We start from the raw sequence: 18,890 nt of genomic DNA on the forward strand, positions 1-18,890 counted from the left end.
AGGCAGTGTTTCTTGCCTTGATTACTGCTACCACTTCTTAGCTGGTCTCCTCATTCTTAAACTTGTCTTCTTATACACTCTTCTTACCTAAATGACCAGTCATTTCACTAAAAATATGTGAACAAGTCCCCACAACAGACTGAAAGCCTTATGTGTATGACACATTTCCATCCATTATTTGTCCAACCCCCTCTCCTAGGATATTCTCCTTTGTTCACTCTGATTCCCCCTCATTACCCCTAGACTATCCCAAGCACACTCCCACCTCTGGATCTTTGCACTGGTTATTCTGTTTGGAATGTTCTTTTACTTAGATATCCACTTGGTTCACTTCTGGTACCCAATCAAGTCTTTGTTCTAATGCTACCTTCTCCATGAGGTCTACCCTTATCAGCGTAGTTATAACTCCCTATCCCTGACCCTCCTTACCATGCTATAATTTTGCTTCAGTAGCATTAATCATCTTCTAACATACTATGTTATCTGTCATTTTAAATATGTCTTCCCTCATTTGGATTTGATCTCCATTTGCAGCAGATTTTTGTCTGTTTTATTCACTCATATATCCCCAGCATCTAAAAGAATACCAGGCACAGAGTAGGAAATCCATAAATATTTGCTGCAAGAACACATGAAGAATGGGAGTAGAGTTAACGGAAGAAAAGGAAGGATTGTGCTGTCATTTAGGGGAAGTCACGCACTCTATTTTAAACATCAAACTCTCATAACTAATCACTTGATACTACCACTTAAATGTGTAAAGAAATAAAAAAATTAGGGGCGCCTGGGTGGCTTAGTCGGTTAAGCGTCCGACTTTCGCTTAGGTCATGATCTCGCGGTTCGTGGGTTCGGGCCCCGCGTCGGGCTCTGTGCTGACTGCCAGCTCAGAGCCTGGAGCCTGTTTCAGTCTGTGACTCCCTCTCTCTCTGACCCTCCCCTGCTCACACTGTCTCTCTCTCTCTCCTAGAAATAAATAAAACATTAAAAAAAAAATTAAAAAAAAAAAAAAAAAGAAATAAAAAAATTAGACTTCTTCCAAATATTTATTGTCCACTTTAGCAAGCGGGCCCACCCAGCTGTCAAACCTGAAGCATGAGTCAGCCTTGACTGGCCCCCTGGCCCTCCCACAACCAATCCATCCAGAAGTCCTGTGGATTTTATCAGAACTGCAACTCCAAGTCATCCGCTTCCTTCTTTCTCTACTCCTAGGACTCTAGTCCAAGTCGTCACATCCCCTCACCCGTGCCGTGCGATGGTCTCCTAGCTGTTCTCTCGGCTTCGTCTTCTTGCCTTCTTCAATCCATTTCCTGAATAGCAGCAAAAGTGTTCTTTAAAATGTAAAATGGATCATATGCCTCTGCTTAAAATCTCAAAATCTCTCAGACGCTGGGGTGTGAATGAGTCAGCTCCACCTGTGCCACTCTGCTCCTTGCTTAGCATGCTATGTCTACAAAGGTCTGCTTTCAGGTCCCCTTACATGTGCTATTCTTTGCTGCCCCAGAGCCTCTGCACATGCTGGCCTCATGTTTTCTACTCTTCATCCTCCAAATCTCAGGAAAAAAAAAAAAAAAAAAAAAAAAAAAAAGGTTGCCTCCTGTTTAAAGTAGCTCTGTCCCTCTTATTCTGGCTCACTCCTTGTTTCCTCCATACTTTGTAATAATTTGCTTCCTTATTTTTGTCCCCGCCCCCAATTCCAGGTTACAAGATATGCTTCACGAGGGGAGGGGCTACAAGAGCAGCTGTGAAAGGGAGGGGGAGCACCTCACTGGAAACACCCGAGAAGTACTAGCTGTAGGCAGGGCTGGCTCAGCCAGAAGAGCTGTCGTTCTAGCACCTGTCACCACGACGCTCCCTCTGGACGAAGCGTTTCTATCACTGCAGAAGGAACAACAAGGATTCAGAGGCAAGTCACGTAAATCCCAGTGGTTAGGGACGGAGCTGTGTCCTCTCAAGGTTCATCTGTTGAAGCCCCAACCCCAAGGTGATGGCCTTTGGAGATGGGACCTTTGGGAGATGAATCAGATTTGGATGAAGTCACAAAGCGGAGGCCCTTAAGATGGGACCGGTGCTCTCCTAAGAGGGCGAGCCGCCAGAGCTCTGCCTCGCCAGATGAGGACGGAGCAGGAGGGCAGCGTCTGCAAGCCCAGAAGACCACCCTCACGGGCTCCCTGATCTTAGACCCCTCACCTCCAGGACTGTGAGAAATACAGTTCTGTCGTGTAAGCTCCTCATCTACGGTACTTTGCTGTGGCAGCCTGAGCTGGCTGGGGTACCACCCCACGCGAGGGGGCTCCTGTCTCGTGCGCTGTCAGCCAGTAAACAAGGAAAAAGACACGTGGTGCAGTAGCACCCTCCAGAAGGCACTCTGTTCCAAAGGAAACTCCCCACTGCTTGTCTGCCACTCTCCACACGGCTACACTTGCAAAGACTGAACGCTATTTAGGTTATTGCTTTAAATCTCTCCGCCTATGAATACAAGTAAGGAGGCTCCACAGGTGACGGCCTCCCCTCAGTCACCTTCCAGCCTGCCCACCTCCGTGCCCGAGAACGGGTGAGTCAGGCACACCAACTGTTGTATCAACAATGCCTGTTGTTCAGAAAGACTCACTGACGGTTCAGTGAGGAAGTCATTGTGGCTAGGACTCCAGACAGCATACAGAAACATGTCCTGAGGCAATCTTCCCATGGGATTCCTGCCTGAAGGAGAATCTCATAGGATTCTTTATTAAAAGCTAGTGCTTGTTTGTTTAAAAAAGTAGACATTTCAAAAAACTGTTTCCCTCCCTCGAAAACTAGGCTCTAATTGTAGATGACAGTGAAGTGACAAGCAGATTCTTTGAGACACTTTGTTAGAAATTAAGCCTTCAGGAGCTTCTATGTTTTATAAAAGGAAAGTCTACCATTGTATTTTTAAAGTCAGTTATTTCTTTGACATTTCTACCTTGAGGATCTCAAAACACACCCTTAGTGGTTTAAATAAAAAAGTCCCACGTCTACCTTACAGAGGGAAATAAGGGAAAATAAGCACAGTAGTTAGCAGTACGCTAGGAAGGTCCCACAGTCCAGGGCTCCACTTCTAAAAGGAAGACCAACCCCCAGGCCAAAGTATCAAAAGCACAGAGCTTGGTTACAAAAAGGGAAGGGGAAAAAAAAAAAAAAAAACAAAAAAACAAAAAGGGAAGGGGCGTTACTAGCATTCTGTGCCTGGAAGAGTCAGAATTGCTCTGAAACGGACCCGGACACCACGTACGGGCAAGAGGAGGGTGCTTACGTTGAAGAGATCCTCTACATTTTAGGTCTGTGATTCCAAGTATTAATCAATATTGCTCTAAGTGCAATAGGGGACAAAGGGCTAGAAAAAGACACTCTCCAAAGTACACAATTCTGAGGGCACTGAAGTAGTACTAACTTCCAAAAGTTTTAAGATTAACGCTTGGTCTTCTTTCCAATGATTTTAATAAAGAATCTCGGCTGTACAAACCCAGCCCCGCCTGTCCCTGCCTGTTGTCAGTAGGCTCCTGCCTCCTAGAGTTGTGTAGGGCAGGGGAAGGAACAGGAGCTTATAGCTTTGGGGAAGCAAAATATAGCTTCCTCTCTTGAAAAGGCTTTAAGCCCTAGCCATTCACAGCAGTCATTACAGAAAAAAAGAGAAGCAAAAAGTAGTCATTTGAAAACAGAATCATCTAGTCCTACTCCATATTTGTCCCAGAAAGGTGCAGTCCCCTGTTCACTGATACATGGAGAACTGGCTATTATGCCAGGGAATGAAACTCAGGTCTCTTCACTCTTAGCCCAGGGGCCTACTATGCCACGTCGCTTCCCATGTAGTAATCAAAGTAATAAATCAAGACCTAAACGAGTAAGGAATCTGCCCAAGGAAAACCTGAGTCTCCTGAGTCTTAGAGTGAATTCCAATCTTTTTAAAAATTTTTTTAACATTTTATTCATTTCTGAAAGAGAGAGACAGCGTGAGCAGGGGAGGGTCAGAGAGAGAGAGGGAGACAGAATCTGAAGCAGGCTCCAGGCTCCGAGCTAGCTGTCAACACAGAGCCCAACGTGGGGCTCGAACCCACAAACTGTGAGATCATGACCTGAGCCGAAGTCAGCCGCTCAATCGACTGAGCCACCCAGGTGCCCCAGAGTGAATTCCAATCTTGAAAAGCCACATGAATGTCTCAGAAAAGCTTGTCAACCAATCTAGCAGAGTACTTTACACTCAGTGCACTCTTTCTCCATCACATCAGACCTTTCAGTCTTACGGCTGTCCTCCCCAAGAGTGCAAAAACAAATCCCCGAAAGGTTAAATCAAAAAAAAAGAAAAATAATCAGGCTCCTGGGTGGCTCAATTGGTTATGCGGCCAACTTCAGCTCCAGTCATGACCTCACAGTTCGTGAGTTCAAGCCCTGAGACAGGCTCTGTGCTGACAGCTCAGAGCCTGGAGCCTGCTTCAGATTCTGTGTGTCCCTCTCTCTCTGCCCCTCCCCCATTTATGCTCTGTCTCTCAAAAATGAATAAACATTAACAAAAAAATTTTTTTTAAAAAAAGAAAACAATCTAGTTTCTTTCTGCCGGAATTTCGGCACAGTGGGACTGTGCAGGAATGTACCTGCTGGAGAACCTTCCCACGTTCCTGAGCTGTTAAGAGCAACCAGCAGAGGCATGTTCCCTCCACTCCCCAGATATCTGCGCAGGCAACAACAAAAGATATTCAGAGATCTTAGCCCTGGAACAACAGCCTCTGTCAGTCAACTACCGTTCTCACGACGCTGTGTTTCCGCTTGCTTCAACTTCATACCAAAAAGCACATCACACCAGTGCAAGTACTTGAGAAAACCACACAAATGAATTCACACAGTAGTACAGTAACTCTGGCAGGGCACCAATACTAATAACAAAATATAACTTTTTTTAAGTCAAAGATCTTATACAAATACATCATTTTTAGCATTTACACAAATTTCACTGGGGGCCCTAGTACCAGAGAGCAACACCAAAACAGATCTAATGGAATTTCCATGCAAAGGGAGTTACCTGGTAAGAAGGCAAAGATCAGCACTTTATCTCTTACCTGAAGCCAAAGGTCGGATCCATTCTTTGCTGTTTAGGTCAAGTCTCCAGAGGTCATTGAAGGCAGCATTGCAGCTGCTCTGGGTACAGCCTCCAAATACGTACATAGATTGATTAGCATCATAATAGCATGCACCTAGAAAAAAATAAATGCATAATCGATGTTTAATTCTGAAGCCCCTCTAATGTCTTAACTGTAACATTTATCTTTCAAAAATCAGTTAATTTCAGCCATTCTGTAACTCTGTGGCCAGGCAATTTTCTATAACCAGCCTCTTGTCTTCAGATTGGTTAAATCACATTACGCTTTAAAATAAGATCCAGAGAGGGGCACCTGGCTGATAGCTGGAGGAACGTGCAACTCTTGATCTTAGGGTTGTGAGTTTAGGCCCCATGTTGGGTGTGGAGATTATGAAAACTAAATAAACAAACTTAAAAAAATAAAGTAAAATAAAAGGTGGCTCAGAGAAAAGCTATAGAAATATTATTTCTGAGAACACTAAGCAAATTGACAACACACCATTAAATAAGACCGTCTAATTCTAGCAAGAGCACACAAGATTTCAGATTATGGGTGCTCAATGGGTAAAATTTCAGTACAGCCGCACCATTAACTCAAACCTGCATCCTCACCCTCCAGGGCTAGGCTGTTAGCACTGACTAGAAACAGTCAGTGCTAACAGATGCACTCTGACCTCTCGTTTCCCTCCTCCAGCCCTCCTCATATTGCTTTTGCTTTCAAATAAAACCTGAAGCACGAACTAATAAAAACATCTTTATATGAAGAGAATGACAGAAAAATTTTAATCAATGCCATGAAGTAACCACACATAAACCACAGTGTATCTCGGGGATCTCAGAAGTAGGATGGTCCCCAAGCTATGGACAGAAAAGGCACGGAAGTCATTAAGCCCCTACTGCATCCAAAAGCCACTAAGACAGGCTGTTTGGTGCTGAATAGAAAACCCGTGAAGTAACATTTAAAAAAGCACCAAGGTCTCTGAGAAGAGCCTTTTCAATCAGATGATTATATACCTCTCACCGATGGGCACCATTCCAAAGAAAAGGGGTAAGGACTATGAGAAGAGCTGGGCTGTTCCCCCAAAACCGGAAGGGCCAGAGCCAAAGTCTAGAGGAGAGAAGGCACTGCCACCTTGCTTCACCCTAAAAAATTCATTTAGTCTCTATCCTTTGGAAATGATGACCCCACTCCTTAAAGACTTGCATTTACCATCTTGGATCTCAGGAAGAGGACCGAGCAAAACTTTGCTTTCCATTCATTTCATGCATACTGGTAGGGAAAAAAGAATTCTCAATGTTTGTGTGAAGCTAGGCTGGTACAGTTAAGCATCACATAAGAGCAAGGGGAAAGTGAAAAGAAACTCAGAGACTCAGCGCACTAGTGCACGGATTCAGTGACCAGTCAGCTTAAGTGTAGGTCCAGTGCAGTTTAGCACACCTCCGTTTTTAAGATCTCTTCTGAACTCTAGCACCACTTAGTCCTAAGTTCAGAAAAAGGGAAATGGTACTGCTATAGTTATCTCTGTGACATGTCCTAGCTCTGGGAATAACCCTCCTTTTTTTTTCTTCCTTAAATCAGCCTGCCCCACAGGCGCTTGAAGTAATCTCATACACTAGAAAGGCCAAGTCAGAAACTGCAGGAGCTAAGAGGTATCACAACAGTGTATTTAGTCACTTACACACAGTGACCTTAGCCAGTGGAAGGCACAGATCCAAATCATCTTGACCTCTGACACTGTACAACAACGGAGCTGCAGACTTTTCAAATTAACAGACATGCTACAGTATGTGAAGATTTAAATGATCTTATACTTTCCACTAACTTTCTTTACCTTTGAAAATAACTTCTAATCTGTATCAGTTTTAAAAGCCACATCCCAGGGGTGCCCAGGTGGCTCAGTAGGTTAAGCATCTGACTCTTGATTTTGGTTCAGGTCATGATCTCACGGTTTGGTTCATGAGAGGAGCCCTGCATCAGGCTCCCGGCTGGGAGTGGAGCCTGCTTGGGATTCTCTCCCTCCCTCTCCCTCTGCCCCTCCCCCTCTCAAATATAAAATCCACATCCTAACAAGAAACTCTCTTAAGAAGTAAAATCCTACGAAACTCCTCTATTTCAGATTGGTTAAGAACTGAAAATAACAAGGGGGCACCTGGGGGGGCTCAGTCAATCAAGTGTCTGACTCTTGATTTCGGCTCAGGTCATGATCTCACAGTTGAGTTTGAACCCTGTGTCAGGCTCTTCTGCTTGGGACTCTTTCTCTCTCCCTCTCTCTCTGACACTCCCCTGCTTGCACACATATGTATGCATGCAGTCTCTCTCAAAAATAAATGAATAAACATTTAAAAAAAAGAACTGCAAATAATGAAGGATCGAGGTTAGCTGATATCAGACAAACAAAAAGGATAATTGCTGGAGCCACATTTCAATCTCCACTAAAGGAGCTGAGCTTCAGATATCCTGGTCTTCTTGTATCTTTCTTGAACTAGCTACTACAACTGGTTTCAGGCATAAAAGAATATTCTTTTCTTCTCGATAACCCATACTTATGGAAAATAAATTAATAATGTCCTATGGCTTTGAAACCTTATTGTGTGTCATTATACTAATGTTTAACAAGACAAATCTGGGAACATCTGGGTGGCTCAGTCAGCTAAGTGTCCGACTTCAGCTCAGGTCATGATCTCACAGTTCGTGGGTTCGAGCCCCACGTCGGGCTCTGTGCTGACAGCTCAGAGGCTGGAGCCTGCTTCAGATTCTGTCTCCGTCTCTCTCTGACCCTCCCCTGCTCACATTGTCTTTCTCTCTCTCTCAGAAATAAAACATTTAAAAAAAAAAGACAAATCTGTGATTTCATAACAGAGTCAAGGGCTCATTTATGACTCCCTGTTCTTCAAAAATCAACTTGTCACAGCTGCTTCCTTCATATAGCAAAGGAGCACAGTGCCTTTATTTTTCAGAGGTAGCAAACATTCTTCTTCTCTATTTGGACTGAAAACTTAGCCAACAGCTGGGCCCCATGAGGTCCTTGCCACATGTATTTTAATCCTACACTAAAATAAGGCAATCGGCATTCTCCTGCTTCTCTTTGAAAAAACAAAGGTTTCTGGAAGAGGAAGGCACAGGCCAAACTATGCAAAGCTAGCAGGACTAAAATGACAAGTTTCACACAGTGTTTTCTCAATGTCTATCAGTTAATTAGAGAGGAAGCTTAGAGAGGAAGTCAATTTGGGCAGCTATGTTTAGAACTCCAATATAATGGAATGAGAAAATGCCCATCAATAATACACTCAAATACTTTAAGCATTCTACTAAACTTTTGTTTATTGTCTATTTTTATTTAAGACACCTGCATGTTGGTCTGGGGGGTGAGGTTAGGAGACTCAACAAGTTCAATGGGCCTTTTAGAAAAAATTAAGAATTTAAGCAAATACCAGTGCTCAGATAGTCATTTCCCTTTTAACACATTTGCCACTCAAATAGTTTTCATTCCAAAACATCTAGACCACTGGAATGTACAATACAAAAGTTACAGTTCATACTACAGTATGAATACTCTAAGAAGTAACACCAAGAATGCTTTTTCTAGGGGCACCTGGGTGGCTCAGTTGGTTAGATGTCCAACTCTTGGTTTTAGATCAGGTCATGATCTCACGGTTTCGTGGGTTCAAACCCCACATCAGGCTCTGGGCTGGCAGCATGGAACCTGCTTGAGATTCTCTCTCTCTCTCTCTCTCTCTCTCTCTGCCCCTCTCCCATCCTGTGCTATCCATTTCTCTCAAAATAAACAAACTTAAAAAAGAATGCTTATTCTAATTGCTACATTTCTTCAAATTTTCTGAAATGACTTGATTGCTCCATGAACAACTATTGCAAAACATACATTTCCAGTTAATATCTAATAATCCCTACTTAGAGACAAGTCAAATATTCATATTAACACACAGCAAGCAAGCAGTTCCTTGGAGTCCTAAACACTTCCCTACTATAGTATGCTTCTCTCTAGTGCAAGGTCTTCAAGTTGTTTCTGACTTCCCATGATGCCTGGGAGTCACTCCAGAAATGCTTACTGAACTCTAACTTTTGCACATTCAGATGTTAAATTCTCTTTTGTTTCACACTTGTTTCCAGGGAAAGGTCCTGAGGCGTGTATCTCATGCTCAGAGAAGACTATGCTGTCAGTGTCTCACGTCTACAAGCCAGGACATGTTTGATAAGGCCTGTAATTACATAACTATGGAACAAGCAAGGCTGCTTACCCAGTTTGGGCCTGCTTGGCTACTACAGGAGCACAACTAGCATGGGTATGACATGACCTGTCCCTATTTGCAGCCTAAACTGAAATACAAAAAGCATGATGCTGGAGACTCAACAGATCCCTATATTTACCTGAAAAGGACTTTCACTGTTAGTCAAGGCTTGCATGATGGGTCATGCACACACTCACCAAAGTTAGGAAAACTGGCTTCATTTTACTTCCCCTGCCTTTCTGTCCCAGACTTTTACACAGGAGAGAAGCTGTACTGCTATTGTTATACTTAATTTCACAGAATTCAAATAGATTCAAATCTATTGAAATCTATTCAAAATAGATTTCAACTATGAACGAAGGATTGTGAGGGCGCATGGATATCTAAGGCCTGAAACCTGTTTGTCTTCAAGAGACAACCATTTGTGGAAGAGACCTCTTCATCACCCTATCACTCTGCAGTTTAAAAGATATTTTTGTGGGACGCCTGTGTGGCTCAGTCGGTGGAGTGTTTGACTTAAGCTCAGGTCACAATCTCACAGCTTGTGGGTTTGAGCCCCACATCAGGCTCTGTGCTGACAGCTCAGAGCCTGGAGCCTGCTTCGATTTTTATGTCTCCCTCTCTCTCTGCCCCTCCCCTGTTTATGCTCTGTCTCTTTCTTTCAAAAATAAATAAATATTTAAAATTTTTTTTAAAAATAAAATGAAACATATTTTTGCAAGTGTTCCCTTGATTGAATTACCTAGCAACCCTGTGGCATAAAGAGAATTTGCTATACACATTTTACAGATGAGATGTGGGTTAGAAGAGCCAAGGAGGAGTGCCTGGCTGACTCAGTTGGTGGAACGTGTTAACTCTTGATCTTGGGGTTGTGAATTTTGAGCCCCACAATGGGGCATAGAGATTACTTAAAAATAAAAAATATTTTAAAAATAAAAAGATAAGAGCCAAGGAACTTGCTTCCTAAGTTTGAAAATTGTCCTTCACATGCAGCCTCTCTGACACAGACAATTATGGCGACAGACAGATGGTAATAAAAGGCAAGAAGAGTGTTTTAGGGGCATATAAGCAGAGGAAAAAAAGACTTTAATCTCCATGGCAGGGAACTTGAGAGAGGTTTGTGAAGAGGCAGCTTTTGGGTTTATCTCTGAGATGGGTTTTAGAGGAGAGAACATGTTAGTCCATTAACAATGGGCAAACAAGTCCAGGGACGAACAAGGAACCAGGAAGAAAGGGAGAAGGGAAATCAGGGCATCCAGGCAAGGCCATCAAGCAGGGAAGTGTAAGACCTCACGAGGAGTCTCATCATGTGGGTGCAGCCTGGCTGTGTGAGGGTGTGGCAGAGACAGGCTGAAAGAGTAAGCTGGGGCCCTGAAAGCCAAGGAGAGTGGAAACTTATCCATCAGTGCGGAAAGGCTGAGGTTTTTTAGCAGAGGAGTGACGAGACTGGTCTGATGCTTCAGACTTGCAGTGGTTCCCATCAGGGACTCCCATCATTTTGAGCGGGTCCATTCTGTTTGTGCAGGAATGGCCCATACCCTGCAGGACACTGAGCACCCCTGGTCCTTGCCTACTAAATGCACACAGTGCTATCCAATCAAACAACTGAACAATCACCTAACAGATTTCCAAATGCCCCAGGAGGTGGCACTGTCCCCAGTTTTAGAGATGGTTGCCAACAGTGTCTAGTCCAGGTTCAGACAAAGAACCTGAACTTCTTTAAATTTTTTAATGTTTATTTATTTTTGAGAGAGACAGAGTGCTAGTGGGGGACATGCAGAGAGAGAGGGAGACGCAGAATCTGAAGCAGGCTCCAGGCTCTGAGATGTCAGCACAGAGCCTGACATGGGGCGCAAACTCACGACCGTGAGATCATGACCTGAGCTGAAGCTGGACACTTAACCAACTGAGCCACCCAGGCACTCCCCCCCCCCCTCCACGAACTTCTTATTTATGCAAGACCATTTAGAAAAGATTTAGGGAAAGTAGAATGATTAGCTCATAAATGTGAGTAATGGGAAAAATAAGGAAAGATATGAGAGAAATTGCAGAGATGGACAGATCAACAAGATCTGACTTTTGTTATTGAAGGAATAAGAGGAATTGAGGATAAATCCAAGAATTCAAGCTTGTGTTACTGAGAGAATGATTATGCCATTAACTAAATTATGGAAAGGAGAAAATTTAGGGAAACCACTGAATCCCACTTTTAGCTGACTAGATATGAAGCTTCTGTGTATCTCTGCAGCAATATGAACATACAATTAGAAATGCAGATCTCGGGGGCGCCTGGGTGGCTTAGTCGGTTAAGCGTCCGACTTTCGCTTAGGTCATGATCTCGCGGATCGTGGTTTCGAGCCCCGCGTCGGGCTCTGTGCTGACTGCCAGCTCAGAGCCTGGAGCCTGTTTCAGTCTGTGACTCCCTCTCTCTCTGACCCTCCCCTGCTCATGCTGTCTCTCTCTCTCTCTCCTAGAAATAAATAAAACATTTAAAAAAAAAAAACAAAAAACAAGAAATGCAGATCTTGGGGCACCTGGGTGGCTTAGTCGGTTAAGCGTCTGACTTTCCCATAGGTCATGATCTCGCGGTTCATGGGTTCCAGCCCCGCGTTGGGCTCTGTGCTGACTGCCAGCTCAGAGCCTGGAGCCAGTTTCAGAGTCTGTATCTCCCTCTCTCTCTGACCCTCCCCTGCTCATGCTGTCTCTCTCTCTCTCCTAGAAATAAAAAAAAAAAAGAAAGAAAAAAGAAAAAAGAAATGCAGATCTCTAGCTCAATGTGAATCAGGAATAAGAAATAAAATTGAGGGGTGTCTGGGTGGCTTAGTCAGTTGCATGTAACTTTTGACTTCGGCTCAGGTAATGATCCTAGGGTCATGGAATTGAGCCTGAGATTCTCTCCCTCTCTCTTTCCCTTCCCCTGCCAGCCCCTCTCCCCCACTTGCATGCTCTCTCTCTCTCTCTCAAAAAAATAAAAAGCTAAAATTGAGCTCTGGGGAGAAACACACAGTAGGAAGAGAAAGGAACTAAGGAAAGACATTGAAGGAATTCCTTGTTTTCAACAGATTCTGAAAAATGCCCATTTCTGGGTAACGCTTCTCTTCAGTCTGCCAGTACGCAGAGAGATAGGAAACAGTGAGAGATGGGCTGCAAGAGAGGAAATGAGACACACATACACCTTTTTAAAAAAATCTATGGCACCTTTGGGGTGACTGGGTGGTTTAGTCGGTTAAGCGTCCTACTTTGGCTCAGGTCATGATCTCGCAGTTTGTGGGTTTGAGCCCAGTGTCAGGCTCTGTGCTGACAGCTCAGAGCCTGGAGCCTGCTTCAGATTCTATGTCTCCTCTCTCTTTGCATTCTTCTGCTTGCTCTCTGTCTCTCTCTCAAAAATAAACATTAAAAAAATATTTTTTATCTATGACACCTTTTCTTGGATTTTAAGTGAAGATAAGAAAAAAATTTTAAGGTAAAAACAAATATTGCAATCTACCAATCTCTGAATTTCTGTGAGCTTACTCACTGTGTTTTTCTTCTCTATAGTTGTCTTCAAATACCTGTCGCTACTTTGTGGTGATACTCTTTCAAGAGCTACTTAACTGAGAAATTTTCTTTCTTCTTTCATTAGAACGCTGAACTGTCTGTCCTGTGATAATTACTCATCTGTGAATACTTCCCAGCTTGGTTTCTATTTTATCCAAACTCACTCCATTTCCCTCAGAGTTCTTAAAACTACTTGTTTCAAAAAACCCATCTTAAAACAGTCTTTAGAAACTCTGTCTCTGCTTCTTATTCCAATTAGCTGTCAGTGACTGAAGTTAACCCTCCCTCAACAATGAATACTGGATCTAACATGGATCCCCTGTAATTTCATTACATATCTTTTTTTTTTAATTTTGTTAATGTTTATTTTTTTAATGTTTTAAAAAAATTTTTTAATGTTTTCTTTATTTCTGAAAGAGAGAGACAGCGTGAGCAGGGGAGGGTCAGAGAGAAAGGGAGACACAGAATCTGAAACAGGCTCCAGGCTCTGAGGTAGCTGTCAGCACAGAGCCTGACCCGGGGCTCAAACCCACGAACCGTGAGATCATGACCTGAGCCGAAGTCGGACGCTACACTGACTGAGCCTCCCAGGCGCCTCTATTTATTTTTGAGAGAGAGACGACAGAGACAGAGAATGAGAGAAGGAGGGGCAGAGAGAGGGAGACACAATCTGAAGCAGGCTCCAGGCTCCAAGCTGTCAGCACAGAGCTGTATGTAGGGACTCGAACTCATGAACCCGTGAGATCATGACTTGAGCCAGTGACTAAGCCACTCAGGTGCCCCTTGTTACATATTCTTGACAAGGATTTATTTATAGTCTATTCTAGCAATTGTTAAAGTGTAGACTCCTGAAAACAGTCAAGACACTTTCGAAACTATTTTTGTAGTAAGAGGAAAGAGGAGGAGCAGAAAGTGGAGAGACAAGAAGGAGGAAGGGAGAGAGGAAGAAGAGGAGGGGAAGGGGAATGGGGGAAGAAAAAGAAGTACTGGTAGTAGTAATAGGAGCCTGGGCTTTGTTTTTTTGCTTGTTTGTTTGTTTGATTTTTTACATTTATTCACTTTTTGAGAGACAGAGTGCGAGTGGGGGAGGGGCAGAGAGACAGGGAGACACAGAATCTGAAGCAGGTTCTAGGCTCTGAACTGTCAGCACAGAGCCAGATATGAGGCTTGAACACACGAACTGTGAGATCATGACCTGAGCCAAAGTCAGATGCTCAAACAACTGAGCTACCCAGGTGCCCCTGTTTTTGTTTTTTAATGTTTATTTAATTTGAAAGAGAGAGACCAAGTAAGTGGGGGGGGAGGGGCAGAGAGAGGGAGAAGGGAGTGGGAGAAGGAGAGGGAGAAAGGAGAGAGAGAGAGAGAGAGAGAGAGAGAGAGAGAGAGAGAGAGAGAGAGAAATCCAAGTAGGATTCATGCTGTCAGCAGACAGCCCATTCTGGGGCTCAATCTCACGAACTGTGAGATCACAATCGAAGCTGAAATCAAGAGATGCTCTACGGACTGAGCCATTCAGGAGCCCCATTTTTTGTTTTTCCAGTAGATGCTGTTAATGGCCTTTTCCACTACATTGACATCTGCACTAATGGTATAAAAGCAATGCAGGGGCATTCAAATAAAGAAAGAAAACCAGTTCTGACTTCACAGACCCCCGAAAGGGTCTCACAGATTGCCCTCTTCCCCAGAGGACTAGGAATCACACGCTGAGCTCCACTGTCCTATGGGGCTTATAGCAGTAAAAGTAAAAATATCTCCTCGGGAGAACGGAGAACCCAGCAATAATTTGGCCTGCTCCTTTGATCTATTTAGATCCAGTTCAAAGACAATGATAAATTATAATTATGTACTGAATTCTCCTCTGCAAATGAGAATACAACATACGGTTTGGGGCAGCCAGCCTCCAAGATGGCCTCAAAGGTCCTCACTGCCTGATATTTACCCTGCTGGTCAATCTCTGTGTGACCAACAGAACGGAGCAGGAAAGAGATTCAATTCAGAGATTAGGTTGTAAAAGACACAGCTTCTGTCTTGGTGTTTCTTTCTCTCTCTCTGATCATTCATTCTGTGGGAAGCCAGCTACCAAGTCATGAGCTGCTCCACACAGAGATCCAAGTCCTTTTTTTTTTTTTTAATGTTTCTTTATGAGAGAGAGAGACAGAGACAGAGTATGAATGGGGGAGGGTTAGAGAGAGAGGGAGACACAGAATCCGAAACAGGCTCCAGGCCCTGAGCTGTCAGCACAGAACCCAACGCGGGGCCTACACCCATGAACCGTGAGATCATGACCTAAGCCAAAGTCGGACACCTAACCAACTGTGCTACCCAGGTGCCTCCACAGGTCCAAGTCCTAAGGAACAGATGCCTCAGGCCTCAGTCAAGCCTTCAGGTGACTACAGCCCTGGCTGACAGACTGGCTGCAACCTCATTAGAGAGGCTGAGCCAGAACCTCCTAGCTAACCACACCCAGATTCCTGACCCTTGGGAACTCTGTAGGATAATGTTTTAAGCTAAGTTTTTCAAACATGAATAACCAATACATTCTCCTTCCCTCAGGAGATCCAAATATCCACACTTATGACAAGGACTGAGTACTGTACAGAAGTACTGAATCCCTACACTGGACACCCAAAACTAATGTAACACTATACTAACTATACTGAAATTAAAACAAAAAACTTAATAACAAAAAAAGAGTTCAAAATTAGTATTAGTATTAAAAAGAGTATCAAAAAATATCAAAATTAGTATTCCAGACAACAACATAGGCTCAGACAGGAAAATTTTTTCTATGAGCTAAAGGGTTGAGAGGTTTCACGAAGGAGCTAGAATTTCAATGGATTCTCTAAGGAAAGGCAGGCCTCAGCCAAGTGGACACAGATGCCACAGGGAGGAAGAATCCAGCACAGCAATTTGACAGCTTGAGAGAGGAGAGCTCTTGGGATACACTGGGGACGAAGTGGTAGATCTGAACACAGGTCACATTAAAGTGTGCTCTGAATGTAAGACTAAGTTTAGCTTTTATCTTGTAAGCAACAGGCACTGAAGGTTTCTGAACAGGGAAGTAACATAATTAAAGCTGTAATTATGAGAAAGTTTCTCAGAGCCCCCCCCACCCCCACAAGCTTTCTTTATGGAGAACCATTAATAATACACCTTTACTGGCTTAAGATATACCACATCTTAATCTTATTTTGATGAAGCTGTGACTAATAGAATAAAATGGTGTCTAGAAAAATCAAATAAAAATGGAGAGTTAATTCTAGAATAATCTAAAAACTCTAAATTAGGGGTGTGTTTGGATGGCTCAGTCAATTAAGCTCAGGTCATGATTTTGTGGTTCGTGGGTCCGAGCCCTGCATCAGGCTCTATGCTGACAGCTCAAGAGCCTGGACACTGCTTCTGATTCGGTGTCTCCCTCTTTCTCTGCCCCTCCCTTGCTCGTGCTCTCTCTCTCTCTCTCAAAAATAAACATTAAAAAATAAAAAAAAAATAAAAACTCTAAATTATATCTTATTTGCCAGAGCATTTATAATTTTACTATTTAAATTGTCATTTTATAATTAATACCCTCCATGATCAAAATTTTTGTGTGACCCCAGCCAAATTCAGTGTTTGCTAAACATATACTATGTTAAAATAAAGAATTATTTTAACACTTGGTGTTAAACTCTGGCTACTCCCTAAGTAGGATCTTAGAAATACCCTCCTTTACTTCTTTGTTCTCCTCTTACTTGATGTCAATGTTCAAGTCTAAGATAACACCTTGACCTCTTTGGGGCAGAGATACTAGAAAAATTCAAATATAAAATTATACTAAGGTGTCTACCTACACTGTACTTAGGCTCACACTCTTCTCTGATTCTAAAGTTCATGTAAGTCCTCATTTTACATTCTCTTCATTAAAAAGGCAAACAAAACACATGCCTCCAAAAGAATTTTTGGAACTAGGACCACAGGCAGGGCGGCACCTGCTCTTACAGTAAATACTCACTGTGTGAGAACCGCTGGGTGATCGGGGTTCCAGGGTAAGGGTACGTCCGACTCTCCCACTGGATGTTTCCTTCCTGGACGGCCTTTATGAAGCCATGATAACACTGGTGGGCTACACCTAAAGACAAAAATAACAAATGCTTCAGCCTGCCTACTTTACTTTTCAATCAAATTATTAAAACTGCATCTATTAACTGTCATATCACTTTTATAAAACCTAACTTTCTTAGAGGAACTCCAATTTCTCTTACTTTTCATTCAGAGTAAGAAACAGAATTTCAGAAGTAGAAGATTCAATGTTTTCACTTTACCAAGGCTCAGGGTGGCTAAGTGTTACAAAGCTCAAGGGTACAAAATTAGCTCACAGTAGAACTCTGCTCCCCTTTATGTCCTACCTGAAAGCAACACATTAAAATAATTGGTAGGGGAGCCTGGCTGGCTCAGTCAGTGGACTATGCTACCCTTGATTTTGGGGTTATAAGTTTGAGCCCCAGGATGGGCATAAAGTTTACTTCAAAAATAAGTAAATAATTGGCGTGCCTAGGTGGCTAAGTCAGTTAAGTATCCAACTCTTGCTTTTGACTCAGGTCATGATATTGTGGTTCATGAGATTGAGCCCCAAGCCAAGCTCCATGCTGACAACACAAAGCCTGCTTGAGATTCTCTCCCCCTACCCTACTTTCTCCCTCTCTCTCAAAATAAATAACTTTTAAAAAATAAATAAAATAAAATAAAATAAAATAAAAATAGTTGGTATTGTTTAAACAAAGCAAAGGGACTGGGGGATAATTTAGCTTCATGAGAAAGAGCAAGGTGAAACAGCATCTGGAACATAGGTAACAGGTGCTCATACATATCTGCGGCTAGCCCATGGCAACCAAGCATACTCCATCTTAATAAACAAGGAGATAAGTAGCTTACACTGAATCATGAACTGATGAATTTGTAACTAACGAAAGCTAGTGAGCCCTTTTACTATAATGGTGGATAAATGTCATTATATATTTGTTCAAACCCACAGAATGTGCCCACCAAGGTAAAGTATGGACTTTGGGTGATGATGTGTCCAGGCAGGTTCATCAGCTGTAACAAATGCACCACTCTGGTGGGGGGTGTTGATAGTAAGGGAAGCTGTGGATGTGGGAAAACAGGAAATCCCTGACCTTTCTGCTCAATTTGGCTGTGAACCTAAAACCACTCTAAAAAATAAAGTCTGTGGGGGTGCCTGGATGGCTCAGTCAGGTGAGCATACGACTTGGGCTCTGGCCGTGATCTCACGGTTCATGAATTCAAGCCCTGCATTGGACTCTCTGCTGTCAGCATGGAGCCTGCTACAGATCTTCGGATCCTTTGTCTCCCTCTCTCTGCCCCTTCCCAGCTTGAGCTCTCTAAAGAGAGAAAGAAAAAAAAGTCTTTGTTTTCTAAAAGGTAAGAGCTTCATATTTCTGGAACAATCTATCTTTTTTAACACATGAAATGACTACCGTATTTCAAAGAGCAACATTCTGAATGAAGAGTATAACAAACTATGTTATACTTTGAAAGAACATATCATTTTTTAATTCATGTCACCTTAGTGGATCCTTAAGCAGGATTATGGTATTTAAACATGTTTTCCTATGATGATTACTGTCCCTTGGCTGCACTCACAGTTAAGAATTGGAGTATTAAAGACAGTCATCTTTAATGTGTAACTGTACTGCCAACTATACTCTGATGAAGAAAGTGACAGGTTTGCAAATGCTGAATTGAGGTAAGGCAGTAATGAATAAGAGACAGATATATAATGGGGGGGGGGGTGGCGGGGACTGTCCTGGCAGTGACTTCCTTCTCCGAGAAGATCTAAGACTGTGAGTACTAGGTTAGGGTTCCTCTCGGGCTCTGTGCTGACTGCCAGCTCGGAGCCTGGCGCCTATTTCAGAGTCTGTCTCTCCCTCTCTCTCTGCCCCTCCCCTGCTCACGCTGTCTCTCTCTCTCTCTCTCTCTCTCTCTCCCTCTCTCTCTCCTAGAAATAAAAAAAAAAAAA

At 43.1% G+C, this 18,890-nt stretch overlaps 1 protein-coding gene across 1 annotated transcript in view; it reads right to left on the bottom strand.

Annotated features, from left to right (window-relative positions):
• The window catches only part of FBXO42 (F-box protein 42), an 89,633-nt gene that overhangs the window by 30,555 nt on the left and 40,188 nt on the right, over positions 1-18,890 (bottom strand). Inside the window, exons 3-4 of the mRNA XM_039229029.1 lie at positions 16,866-16,982; positions 5,070-5,204 (exon numbers count right to left, since the gene is read on the bottom strand). Coding sequence (XP_039084960.1) covers positions 5,070-5,204; positions 16,866-16,982 — 252 coding nt within the window. The remainder of the gene's footprint in view (positions 1-5,069; positions 5,205-16,865; positions 16,983-18,890) is intronic.

This window comes from Hyaena hyaena, unplaced genomic scaffold (assembly GCF_003009895.1).
Source record: "Hyaena hyaena isolate Hyena2069 unplaced genomic scaffold, ASM300989v1 scaffold_35, whole genome shotgun sequence".
Taxonomy (NCBI): Eukaryota; Metazoa; Chordata; class Mammalia; order Carnivora; family Hyaenidae; genus Hyaena; species Hyaena hyaena.